This window comes from Cynocephalus volans, chromosome 6 (assembly GCF_027409185.1).
Source record: "Cynocephalus volans isolate mCynVol1 chromosome 6, mCynVol1.pri, whole genome shotgun sequence".
Taxonomy (NCBI): Eukaryota; Metazoa; Chordata; class Mammalia; order Dermoptera; family Cynocephalidae; genus Cynocephalus; species Cynocephalus volans.
In genome coordinates this window covers 103319471-103332729 of record NC_084465.1, presented here as the reverse complement: position 1 = coordinate 103332729, position 13259 = coordinate 103319471, and the positions used below count along the sequence as shown (strand labels likewise).

The following is a 13259-nucleotide window of genomic DNA, read 5'->3' as shown; positions in this document are numbered from 1 at the left end:
TAATAAGTGTAGAAAACTGGGAAGAAAATGAGAAATATTTCAAAGAAATCACCTGTATCCTTCCCACATACGAATGAAAACTCAAGAGTAGCCAGGTCTTTAGATTTGCCAACAGAAGCAAGAAATCCAGATATTTTAAAATGTGAAACCACACTTTTATTTATTTATTTTTGAAAAAGATGACTGGTAAGGTGACCTTAACCCTTGACTTGGTGTTGTCAGCACCATGCTCACCCAGTGAGCCAACCGGCCATCCCTATATGGGATCCGAACCCAGGGCCTTGGTGTTATCAGCACCACACTCTCCCAAGTTAGCCACGGGCCAACCCTGAAACCAGACTTTTAAATGATGGCAATTAATTCAGATTTTTAACACTGCAGGCCAACCAGACTTGGCTTTGCATGGGATCTGGCCTGGATGCCTCTGGTTGGAGATTTCCAGATCTGGGATTTCTGTTGCTTTTTTCACATGCTGTTTCATGGGTATACTCTCTCACTGAGAGCCCCTGAAAGCATATGGGTAAACAGCTATATAAATTTCCATCATAAGGACATGCCATCATATATGTAATCATTTTTATATTACTGGCTTCACAGACTGTTTCCAATTATTCCTTACTCAGTGCTGGGCTTTTGACTTAAATTAGCACTAACTCACCAAATGACATCACCCCACATTCCAGTGGAGACTCTTTGCTAAAAACAAACCCACCTCTTCTTTGGGAGTTTGATTTTCGAAATGTAGCTCAGACAGTAGTTGATTAAATCTTGGATTAGGGCCTCACCCAGGTGACCTTGAATATTCTAGATAAAGGAAATACTGGAGTTACTTGATTCAGCAGGAGGCATTTGCAAAACAGCTTTACAGCAAACCCACTATTGTTCCAAAGTCACTAGGCTGAGAGTAGCAGTGACAGTGACACGCCCCACTGCCTTTTTAATTCTTCTCTTTTTCCTCTGGTCGAAAACATTAGGCAAACCAGAAAGGCTTTAGTCAAAAGCATTTTCTGCTTCATTACTCAAGATTTTTGTGTTCACTATTTTTCAAGCACTTCCTGGAAGGCCCAATGAATTTATTGTTGATGTTTTTATTCAATTAAGATATCTACAGATACTGATAGAAAATACATTTGTTCTACTTCCACTTTCTGTTATGTCTGAACAGAATGATCTTACTACTACTAAGAGGTACATAGTACCTCTTAAAAATGCTTAGAGTAAAGCAGCCTGCCCCAGTTTCTCCTTATTAGACTTACATATCCTTAAAAAAGTTATAAAAATTTACTTATCAATTTGGAATATGTAATAGTCACACAGTACAAAATTCAAAACTTTAAGAATATAGAGTGAAGATTTATCCTCACCCTTGTTCCTCGGCTTGCCAGAGGAATTCAATGTCAAACACCCTTTTAGAAAACTACTTTTTAATAGCAGTTTATAGCAGTTTAAATACTCAAGAGCCTACCTGCTTACACAAGAATTTCCCATCTTTGTATGCTACCAAGCCATTTTCTGGAAACACGTAATCGTATTTTTCAACCACTATAAAACAAAAGAAAACTTAGAATGCAATGAGTCCAAACCTGCATTTCCACTTCTTGATTAATACTTGCCACCAATGAAACTGCTAAACTCCAAGAAGGACTGAGAAAGGCTACCTCATCTTAATAGACCGGGAGACTGTGGGGTAAAGCTCCTTAAAGAAAAAAAAAAGGCTATTTTGGTGACCAATTTATTTTTTATTTTTTTAAAGATGACCGGTAAGGGGATCTCAACCCTTGGCTTGGTGTTGTCAGCACCATGCTCAGCCAGTGAGCTAACCGGCCATCCCTATATAGGATCCGAACCCATGGCCTTGGTGTTATCAGCACCACGCTCTCCCGAGTGAGCCACGGGCCAGCACTTGGTGACCAATTTGAAGGATGATGACTGGGCTGGAGACTGGAGACTTGGTGGCAGGTTATTCCGTGTCCCTGCCTTCAGCTTGCCTGTCTGTAAAGGAAGATGTCAGCCCATGGTGGCTCCCAACCTTGCTGTGAACCAGCAGCACCAAGGCAGTGAGGGGAAAATGTGGATTTCCAAGCTCTGCTTTCAGGCTTCCTGAATCAGAATTGCCAGGAGACAGGCTAAAAATCAGTTTGTTTTTTAAAGCTCTTTAAGTGATTCTTATGATCAATCATATTTGGAGACCACCCACAGAAAGCTTATGGAAGGGATTCTCAAACTTTAGGCACTTGTTAAAATGCATATGGCTAGGCTCTGTGCCTCTCAACGGCATCACTGTGTGTTGGGTGAGGCCCCACACCTGTATTTAATACGTTTCCCAGGTGATTCTGATAGAGGTGGACCTTCAACTTTCTTCCAGCTTGTGAATGTATTGATTCTGTTGTTACACACTCTCTGAAATGTACAGACACTAGTCTACACTGACACAAAAGCTCTCTGAGCATGCGGTTAAAGAGCAATCATGACCAGGTAACAGGATTTCCAGGGCTTAATGTGCTCTATTATGTTGTTTACAGCATTTCTAAGCAGAGCACCTATAAGGAAAATTAAGTAAAAGTGGAACAGAGTTCTAAAGGATTACATAGATCACTCTCCGAGTAATGGTAATCTAATAAATATGGTCTACACAGATATGCACTGTAAGATATTCCATCTAGAACAGTAGCTCTCAACTGGGAGTGATTTTACCCCCAGAGGATACTCAGCAATATCTGGAGATATTTTTGGTTTCACAAGAGTACATGCTGCTGGCATTTAGTGGGTAAAAGCCAGGGATGTAGTTAAACACCCTACAATGCCCGGGACAGCTGCCAGAATAATCTGGCCCAAAATGTCAACAGCGCTAAGGTTGAGAAATCTTGCTCTAGAGGAGCTGGTTCCAAGATCTGAGGACTCTGGGGACCATAACAGTTAAACGAATGATCAATTCATCCATCTCTCCACCCACTATTTGTTATAGGCCAGGCACCCCAGTGGCCCTGAGGCTATGGAGACGAATAACCCATAGTCCTGGTCCTCAAAACAAACATAACCAGACGTCTGCAATAATTACAGAGTGCTACATTAGCAGGGTTGTGTGCTAGAATCTCTTCGGGGTACTTGCTAAAATACAATTCCCAGATCCCGTAGACTTAGCGAGTCAGAATCTCCAGTGACAGAGACAGTAAGACTCTCCAGCATCCTGGAGTCTTGTGCTGGAGATTCTGGTTCACTGGATGTAGTAGGGGAGTCCTGGGTTACTCTCATGATTAGGGAACTCGGAGAAACACTGAGTTAGGGTAACAGGGAGGAGACACCTAGACCCAGAGGGCACCACCACACCTGGATGAGGAGGATGGTCAGGAGATGGGGCCTGAGCTGAGGCTAGAAGGGCAGTGACTGGGGACAAACAGGAAGTATTCCAGGCAGAACAATTACCAGGTACAAAGACATAGACACTCACCTTTTTAGGTGAACTACCCACACATCTGAGTACCAAGTGCTCCATCAGCAACTCCAGAAACTTATTTAAAGGATTAAACATAGAGGAAAAATAAAGGCAGAGAAAGCGTTTTCCCAAACAAGGAAGTAGAAAGTCTGCCACATGGGGTGGAGGACTCGGGGCTGCCTATGACACTCGGCTATGGGTCCCAATTCTCATGAGAAGTTAATCTTTGGCCAAAATGTAATTAGCGTTGTATTATTTACCATCGTTTCCCAGTTGCTCCTGCACTTTCTCAAAGTCCGACCCGCCTACCACTCCGATTTTGATCTTCTGCCTCAACTTTTGTAGAAAGCCATCCATTTCTTTGGTAATTTTCTACATTTCAAGAAGGAAAAAACAACAGTCACATGTCACAAAATAATCAGGAAACAAATTACAAGAATAATACAACCCTGACTTTCACACGTCAATTCAGTTACTAGGTCTCCAGATAAATTCAAATATTTTAGTTATAATTTTGGGCATTAACTTTTTATCAGAATAAACTTGTTAAATTTTACTTGTCTAATTTTAAACACATAAGTAATATATTAACAGCTGTTGTGCATTGTTCCAGCTGTTTTTCTATGCCTGTCTATATGCATATACACAAATTTTTATATACCTGTCTTTATGCACCTATACAAATAGGTCTTATTTTTGAAACAGAAATTGATCCATTCTATGTCCTGTGCAGTGACTTGCTTTTCAGCACTATGATGTGGTGATCTTTTCATGCCAACACACAGCTCTAGCTTATTCATTTCAAATGCTACACAGTATTCCATTGATGGATTTAACTTTTTTTTTTTTTTTTTTTTTTTTGCCTTTTTTGTGACCGGCCGCACCACGCTCAGCCAGTGAGTGCACTGGCCATCCCTATATAGGATCCGAACCCGCGGCGGGAGTGCAGCATCTCCCGAGTGCGCCATGGGGTCGGCCCAAACTTATTAAGTTTAAAACAAAATAACATGAGATTAAAGATGACTAGATTTTTTAGGCTCTCCTAAAAGAAATGCTCCAATCTCTATAAACAATGGTCTTAATGGTATTTTATGAGGGTACTTCAAAATTCTTCTCTACTTTGTGGAAAAAGAGTTAAAAGATAATATGAATCTTTCCATGAATTTTTTGAAGTACTCTGGTATGCTAAATTACAAACTGGGATAATTTAAAAGAAATTATAAACTAAGATAGAAAGGTTATCCATATATTAACACAAATCACAATACTTTTAGCAATCTTTTGTTTTTTGGGTTTTTTTTTTTTGGTGGCTGGCTGGTATAGGGATTGAAATGTGGGCTTTGGTGTTATCAGCACCAACACTCTAACCAACTGAGCTAACTGGCCAGCCTGACTTTTAGCAATCTGAACTGTACACTTACACTGAATACCTTTTTAAAAAAGTTACTAGAAATTAAAACAAAAACAAACAAACAAACAAAAAACAGAAAAAACCATTTAACTCAACATCGGTATATAAACATCTGGATGAGGGCTGGCCCGTGGCTCACTTGGGAGAGTGTGATGCTGATAACACAAAGGCCACAGGTTTGGATCCCTATACAGGGATGGCCTGTTGGCTCACTTGGGAGAGTGTGATGCTCAAGGGTTAAGATCCCCTTTCCAGTCATCTTTAAAAAAAAAAAAAAATCTGGATGTACTTGGAAGCTGCCAAAAAATAAATAAATAAACATCTGTAGTCCAATCTTTTTGGAGTAGTACATGCATATGATTAATAAAAAAAAATTGTACAGAAGGGCATATAATAGAGTACCAATCTTTCTACCTGTTACAGCAGAATCTCAACTAACCAAATCAAGAACTGCACTACTGGCCTCTATGAGTCAGTGAGGACTGAGAAAACCAGTCCCATAGTCCCCAAGTGGTTTGCTCAGACCTGACATCAGAACAGGAGGAAGTGAGAAAGACTCCCTTGATTGCAAAATATTAAAAATGCAATACCAACGGGGGCCAGCCCGTGGCTCACTTGGGAGAGTGTGGTGCTGATAACACCAAGGCCATGGATTCGGATCCCTATATAAGGATGGCCAGTTAGCTCACTTGGGAGAGCGTGGTGCTGACAACACCAAGTCAAGGGTTAAGATCCCCTTACCGGTCATCTTTAAAAAAAAAAAAATGCAATACCAACAACAGCAAGAGCAATACTTCCATCTTCAAACAGAAACCTAAGGGTACAATTTATTAAATCTTAACCCTTGTGCACACTGTTGAGCTAAATGGTATTGTGGTCAGCTATCATGATGTGTTCTTCAATGTGAATGGGGCGGAGAAGGCACCTCTTGCTTCCAAGTGGCAGCAAATATTTTTTGACAGGAAATAAAACCCAGATGCTGTAACCACAACAGAGCATATAAACTACATCCCTCTGCAGTGGAGATCTTTACAGCAAAGTAATTGCATAGCAAAATTGTTCTGATATTCCCAAATACCCTTGTGCTGATAATTACAAAGAATCCTTTATAAATCAGCCCAGATAAAATAAAACACAGAGAAAGATCCAAAAGCTTGAAGTTAAGGTGAAAAAAGTTAAATTCACTTTCTAAAAAAAAAATTATGAAAGTCCTTTTGGGGGGGCTGGCCAGTTACCTCAGTTGGTTAGAGCATGGTGCTGATAACACCAAGGTCGAGGGTTCAGATCTTAGTACCAGCCAGCTGACAAAAAAAACCCTCAAAAAACAAAGAAAAGACTTTTTGGGGGATGACAGGAAATTTACTATGGACTAAAGGAGGTCAGCAAACTAGGGCCTGTGGGCCTGCTGCCTGTTTCTGTAAAGTATTAATGGAACAAAGCCACGTCTGTTTGTTTACACAGTGTCTAAGGCTGCTCTCATGCTATACCAGAGATGAGTAGCTGTGATGGCCTGAGAAGCTTCAAATATTACCATCTGACCTTTTATAAAAATGTTTGCCTGCCCCTAGGCTACAGTATGAAATAATATTAGGGAACTGGCGATAATTTTTTTAGGTATGATAAGGATTCTATGGTTACAAAGGAAGATGTCCTTGTCCTTAAGAGATGCAGGCTAAAATACATAGGGGTGATGTACTGTGATGAGTGCAGCTTAGGAAGTTGCTGCAAAAGAAAAAAAAAAAGTAGAGATCAAATTAATATGATGAAATGTCGAATCATATTTCAGTCTAATTGGGCATGGGGGGTACATGGCATTCTGTGTACTATTTTTTCAATGATTCTCTGTGTTTGGAATTTTTCATGATGCAAAGTTAGAAAACAATTCAGCTGGGTTTGTGCTTCCCTTCTTTTTGTAGGCTTTTGTTCTAAGTTGCAACTGTTTTTAGATAGAATGCCATTTTTACGCAAGTACTCAACATGACAAACTTCTAAAACAGTGAAATGTACAAATCTCTGGAGTCCATGCTAATTAGATTTTACCTGTTTAGGTCATATCCTGTTTTAGCAACTGCAAGAAAAGATAACCTATTCTGCTTCCAGACTGTATTGTGCTTATCAATGTTTGAGTAACATATATTAAGGGAAATGTATAATAAATCGATCTGTTGCTAAAATATTTTTATTTTTTACCTAGAGTACCCAGCATATAGAAACAATTCTCTTTTAAATTATGGATTTGAGGTTTTTTTAATGTTAAAATTATTTATGTTTACTCCAAAGAATATCATGTTTCAAATGTCTCAGGGCAATACATTCTGGGTTGCCTGGTTTCTTTGCTACTTTATACTTCATGCTTATATATCCTGATTCTTTTTGGAATCAGAAGCACTTTCCTGAAGGGCACACCTAAGCAACTGAAACAGCTTCCACCTTATTATCATGGCAGGGAATGGCAAACTTTTTTTTTTTTTTTATTGTTTTATTTATTTTTTTGTTAGGAAATGGCAAACTTGACAAATAACAATGCCCTGAGGCCCAGGTCTGCTGTGTGAAATTGAGGTCAGGGATTCACTGGGTCTCAATTTCCTTCTATTTAAAATGCTAATAACAGTTATCCTACCAGGAAAAAAGAGAGGAAGGTTGAGAAGGTCCAGTGATATTGTGTAAAAAGCCTTGGAAATGTAGACCCTAGACCACTATGGCCCATGGGCCAAACTTTGCTTTTGTAATAAATAAAGTTTTATTGGAACACAGCCACTCTGTGTTTATATATGTTCTATGGCTGCTTTTGCACTAAAGTTGAGTACTACAGACCATATGGTCTACAAAGACAAAAGTACTTACTATATGGCCCTTTAAAAAAATGAATTGCTGTCCTCAGCTCTAGACCATATGGGCTTTTAACAACCCACAAGTATGTGTTGATTGCTGAACCTCAAAGTTAGAAAGGGCCTTTGGAGAACTTAGGGTGTCATGTCTGGATGGATCAAACCTGTGGCTCAGGGCCGAGCCCGTGGCGCACTTGGTAGAGTGCTGCGCTGGGAGCGCGGCGACGCTCCCGCCGCGGGTTCGGAATCCTATATAGGACTGACCGGTGCACTCACTGGCTGAGTGCCGGTCACGAAAAAAAAAAAAAAAAAAAAAAAAAAAAAAAAAACCTGTGGCTCAGAGGAGTAAAGATATGTCTAAGGTCACACACATTTGACGTGAAATTCTGGAACACACCACTACTACCACCCAGCCCAAACTAAGGGGGTTGGGGGTACATGCTAAGGACAGTGAGGCCACTTGGGCCCAGTTTCGAGTTAGAATGGCTGATGTTCAGCGACCAGTTTGTGTGAGGGAGACAGAGAGAGCGCCTCATTGCAAGGCTGATCTTAACTGAAATTTAACTGTCCCTGCAGCCGCAAAATCTGGGAGTGGGGGGCAAGTTTCCAAGGGCCCAAAAAAGCTCTCAGTAGGCAGTCTGGAATAACCCAGGATTCCTCCCTCAACCCAGTCCACTGCAGGGGCTGGAGAGGGGTGTGGTGGAGGTGGCTAGTATTTACTGAGGCTTAGTGTGTGCAAGATACCTTCATGAACTTAAGTGATTTCCTCTGATCCTCACAAACACCATATGGAACAGGTAATGTCCCCACTTAAAGTGGCAGATGCTGAGTCTCAGTGGTTAATTGCCTTGCTCAAACTCACACAGCTATCAAGAGTTTCAGCTGAGACTCCACTAGGTCTGTTTGACCTAGAAACTTATGTTTTCAATATCATACTACACGGTACAGCTCATTGGCGACAGAACTAAGGAGGGCACCTGGCTGGTAATGGGGCCTGAGCTGGGGTTCAAATCCTGGTCTGTCAGTCCCCAGGGCTTGCGGAGTGAGTCCAGACTACATTTTTCAATCCCATACAAGTTTCCTGCTCTCAATGTCTCCCATGAGCACATATCTCCAAGCACCCTGAGGTCTTGAAGAACTGGTTAGGGGCTTCTGTCTCAGGCTTCCAGGGCGCCCAGAATAGGGCTGAGCCCCCGGAGGAGGAAGGCGGTCCTCAGCCGCCTCTCGGCGCCCACCCTGGGCGGTCGTTATCCCCATCTGGCAGCAGCAAGGCTACACCGCCTACCTGCCGCGGGGCCGTCAGGGTCCCATCCACGTCGAAGAGGCAGAGCGCAGGGCCGGGCGCCGCCATGTCCCTGGTGTTTGCCCGCAGCTAACAAGACTCGTTGGCACCAGGAACTCCGCCCGGAACTTCCCGGTTCCACTCCCGCGCCGCAGGGCACGTCGGGAAAAGGAGAATCCCATAGGCTCCTACAATGCCCGGACCACAACTCCCAGCATGCAACGCGCACCGCGCTGTCCTTGTACATCCGAGCATGCGCTCTGAGAGTTTCCGGGGGCAGGAGGAATTCACTTCTGGCAGCGTGCTGTGGAGCCATGGTAAGAAGGCGGGTGGTGATCTTTGCGGGGGAGTGACGTGCTTTGGGGGTCTGGGTTGGGGGTCCGGGTCGGGCGTCCGGGTCGAAGCAGGCAGGTAGGACCTCTGGGTTTGTGACTCGGAGGGTCCGCGGGAGGAAGCTTTTCCCCGGTTTCCTCTGCCCTCCTGGGGTCACATGAGCCAGCCATAGCGATAGTGAAAACTCACTGAGTACTCACCGTGCATCAAGTACTAAGTTGAGGGCTTTAAAACCGTTATCTCGGCCAGTATATTTTGAGACCTCATTTTGAAAGGTCAGGAAACTGAAGCTCAGAGAGGTGGAATAACTTGTCGGAAGATCCACAGCTAGTGACTTTTGGAGCCAGTATTAGAATCCTCATCTGGCTCCAAACCCCAGAGCTTTTCCCACTGCACTGCTCACCTCATAAAGTCCTTTTGCTACAGGTTGGGGCCTACCTGCCTCATTTCTCCTCTGCTGTTCCCCGTTCCCCAAACTAGGCGAAGTTAAAACTGCAGTTTCCTCCAGCACACAAGATAACACATAAACCAGATGGAGAATTGGAACGTTTTTGTGATAAATATGTCACACACTTGTTGCTCGAGTTCTCTACTAGGATATTGATTAGTTTACTGCTTGTGGAAATGTTCACAGTCTTGTAGATCCAATGTGCAGCCCAGAATTGACCCTCCTTAGGTATTTGTTGAATGAATGAAGTCTGCACCTCCTTTCCTATACTTGGAACTACCTGGAGGAAAGAGAACCAGTTGTAGAGTCAGACTCCGCTCCACTCACTCTCTGTGTCATTGGGTAAATTTCTTACTCTCTCTGGGCTGTTTCCTTAGTGGTAAAGTGGAAGTATTTCGAATAACTTGTGAAGTTCACATGCAGTAAAGCATCTGGCTTTACCTTTCTCTCCCTCTCTGGCAATAATGGTGACCTTCCAGGATTGCTGGAAGGCTTTGTGTACTGTGCTTTGCAGGTATTCATTATGTGATTAGCAGGATTGAGTCCCATGAGAGAAATGATCCCCTGTCTCCTTTTCAGGCTGCCCTCCTTCGAGCTGTGCTGAGGTTTCGGGGGCCAGCTGTGTGGGGAAGGCCTCTCCAAGGGCTGTGGTGCTGCAGTGGGCAGGAGGATCCCAAGAGGTGGTTGGGTAGCAAGTCTCCCACTTTGAAGGAGAAACCAGCAGGTACAGAGACTGAGAAATTCCAGATGGTCTACCGTTTTAATGCCATCAGATTCTTTGGGTACATGTCTCGGCTGAAACTGGTACAAACCGCCCTGACAGTGGTGGCCCTGCCGCCGGGCTGCTACTGGTACTCTGAGGGCCTGGTAACTCTCAACTCTCTGTGCCTCGTGAGTGGGATTGCTGGCTTTGCCCTGGCCATGCTGTGCTGGATGAGCTATTTTTTCCAGAGGCTGGTGGGCATCTTGTATGTGAACGAGTCCCGCACCACGCTGCGGGTGGCTCACCTGACCTTCTGGGGCTGGCGGCAGGACACATACTGTCCCGTGGCAGATGTGATGCCTCTGACAGAAACCAAGGACCGGCCCCAGGAGCTGTTGGTGCGTATCCAGCAGTACAACGGGAAACAGACCTTCTACCTCACCCTGCGCTATGGACGCATCTTGGACAGAGAGCGTTTCACACAGGTGTTTGGGGTGTTGGACACGCCCAAGTGAACAACTGGGAGCTGGGCTTCCAGGAAGCCCTGGGCTACCTAGATCTCTGACAGGAAGGCTGAGGGTGTGGGCAAGGCTGAAGACGGGAATCAGGCACCTGGACACTTTGCCAGGGCCCTTGGGAACTTGTCTTTTGGAATGAAGAAATTCATGAGGCAGAAGCTAATAACCAGACTTAGAAAAAAGGCTTTTGTTGCAAATTCTTATAGCACTTGTGTTGGACATTCAGTCATATAATGGCCAGAAGTTTCTGTTAAGAGCCAGTTGTTGGAGGAAGCTATGCCAAGTTTACCCAGATAGTCTGCTGCTATGAAATTGGAAGATGGAGAGAGGTGGCGGGGGAGCACAGGCTTTGGGGTCAGATGACTTGGGTTCTGTCAGCTCTCTACTCCCTCTCCTGAACATTGGTTTCAACATCTGTAAAGTGGAGTCCTGCCTGTCTCATGGGATGAGTGAGAATAAACAATAAATGTCTAGTTCTTTGCAAACCAACAGCCCAGAGCAAATATTAAGCACTTGGGCAGAGGTTATGGCATGGTGGAAGGCTTCCAGGCAGCCAGTAGGCATTTCCAGAGCCCTGTGCTGTGGCCCTTCATGTACCCAGCAACACAGGGGACTGGGATGAATCCTAGAGTGGGGTCATTTCATCCCACCAGGATGGTAACTACACACTGAGTGGGGCAGGGATGTCATCAAGTTAGCACAACTGCCCAGCCGAGATTCTGTTCAGCACCCGGAGATGTAGTGGCTCTCACATGGGAAAGCTTTGCAGTGTAATAAAGCCAGATGGACTGAATGCTCATGCATTATTTTATTAACTGAGGCCAGTTATATGCATTGCCCCCCATAATCAATAATGTTTATTATACGATTCGTAACAGTAAAGAGGAAGGAAGTCATGATCTTTATAATTTTGCTACTCAGAAGTCACTGAATGTTTTGTTGTGTAGGCTTCCAGTCTTTGTTTTATTGTTGTAAAATATACAAAACAATTTATCCTTTTAACCATTTTTAAGTGTATAATTTAGGGACATTAAGTACATTTACAGTGTTGTATAACCATTTCCAGAACTTTTTTATCGCCCCAAATAGAACCTTTGTGCCCATTAAACAATAAACGCCACCACACCCACCCCCAATCCTTGGTAATCACTAATCTGCTCTCTAACTCTCTGAATTTGACTATTCTGGATATTTCATATAAATAGAATCATACAATATGTGCCCCTCCTTTTTTTAATTGTCGAATCATGTTTAATGAAATGGATTATTTTAGAAGCTTTTGGCATAGTATTCCTGAAGAAATGCTTCCCAAATCTTTTTTAGTTTGATTTTTATTATTTATTATTAGCATATTCATTATTACAAATCGTGATTTTTCTTTATGCCCTTTACCTGACCTATCACTCCCCAAACCCCCTCCCTCCTTCCAGATATGTACCCTTTTGTGTCTGGCTTCTTTCACTTGGTGTAGTGTTTTCAAGGTGCATCCATGTTCTGATGTGTCAAAACGTTTATTATTTTGTCAGAACTTAATTCCTTTTTTTATGGCTGAATATGTATATATCATATTTTATCCATTCATCAGTTGATGGACATTTGGATTGTTTCTACCTTTTGGCTGTTGTGAATAATGCTGCTATGAACATTGGTGCACAGGTGCCTTAGACCCTGCTTTCAATTCTTTTGGGTACGTACTGAGAAGTGGAATTACTGAATCCTATGGTAATTGTGTGGGGACTTGCCAAACTTCACGGCGGCTGCAACGTTGACATTCCCACCAGCCATGTACAAGGGTTCAGGTTTTTCTCCATCCTTGCCAACACTGGTTGTTTCATTTTTTTAATAATATCCATTCTAACAGGTGGTATCTCCCTGTGCTTCCACATTTTTAAAAAACATAGATGTTATGTTGCACCTAAAATTGTTTTTTTGCTTCATGTTATAACACAAGACTATTTCAGTTATAAGCATTCATTAACTATTAGGTCATTTCTATTTTTTCATTGTTATAAAGAATGTGATAAATATCAAATATATGTTGTGATGTCCTTTCTCTGTGTAGACTGAAAATGGAGTTTTGAGAAAAGTGACTTTTTTATAATCAAGGTAACATGAAAGAAGTCAGGTTTTCTTATTTGATTTCTTCTGTTTTAGAGAAGCAAGTAAAGCATATAATTCAAGACAGTTTGTTCCTGTCAAATCTGTCAATCATTCCACCCAAACTTCTTGAATATGTGCCTTGTGCCAGACTGCTTCTGCAGAAGGCACTGAGGTTAACAAAAGAGGAGGATTTTTGCCTTTGT

The 13259-nt window shown here is 42.7% G+C and overlaps 2 protein-coding genes across 3 annotated transcripts in view; one reads left to right on the top strand and one right to left on the bottom strand.

Annotated features, from left to right (window-relative positions):
• Window positions 1-9078, bottom strand: part of PMM2 (phosphomannomutase 2) — a 29378-nt gene extending 20300 nt beyond the window's left edge. For both annotated transcript variants that reach the window (XM_063100171.1, XM_063100172.1), the window contains exons 1-4: window positions 8958-9078; window positions 3694-3805; window positions 1466-1542; window positions 713-804 (exon numbers count right to left, since the gene is read on the bottom strand). In XM_063100171.1, coding sequence (XP_062956241.1) covers window positions 713-804; window positions 1466-1542; window positions 3694-3805; window positions 8958-9023 — 347 coding nt within the window. In that variant the 5' untranslated portion in view covers window positions 9024-9078. The remainder of the gene's footprint in view (window positions 1-712; window positions 805-1465; window positions 1543-3693; window positions 3806-8957) is intronic.
• A 153-nt stretch (window positions 9079-9231) lies between these two features.
• On the top strand, window positions 9232-12903 carry TMEM186 (transmembrane protein 186). Its single transcript, XM_063100395.1, has 2 exons — window positions 9232-9271; window positions 10315-12903. The coding sequence occupies exons 1-2, from the start codon at window positions 9269-9271 to the stop codon at window positions 10951-10953; spliced, it is 642 nt and encodes a 213-aa protein (XP_062956465.1). The 5' UTR covers window positions 9232-9268; the 3' UTR covers window positions 10954-12903.
• The last annotated feature ends 356 nt before the right edge of the window (window positions 12904-13259 follow it).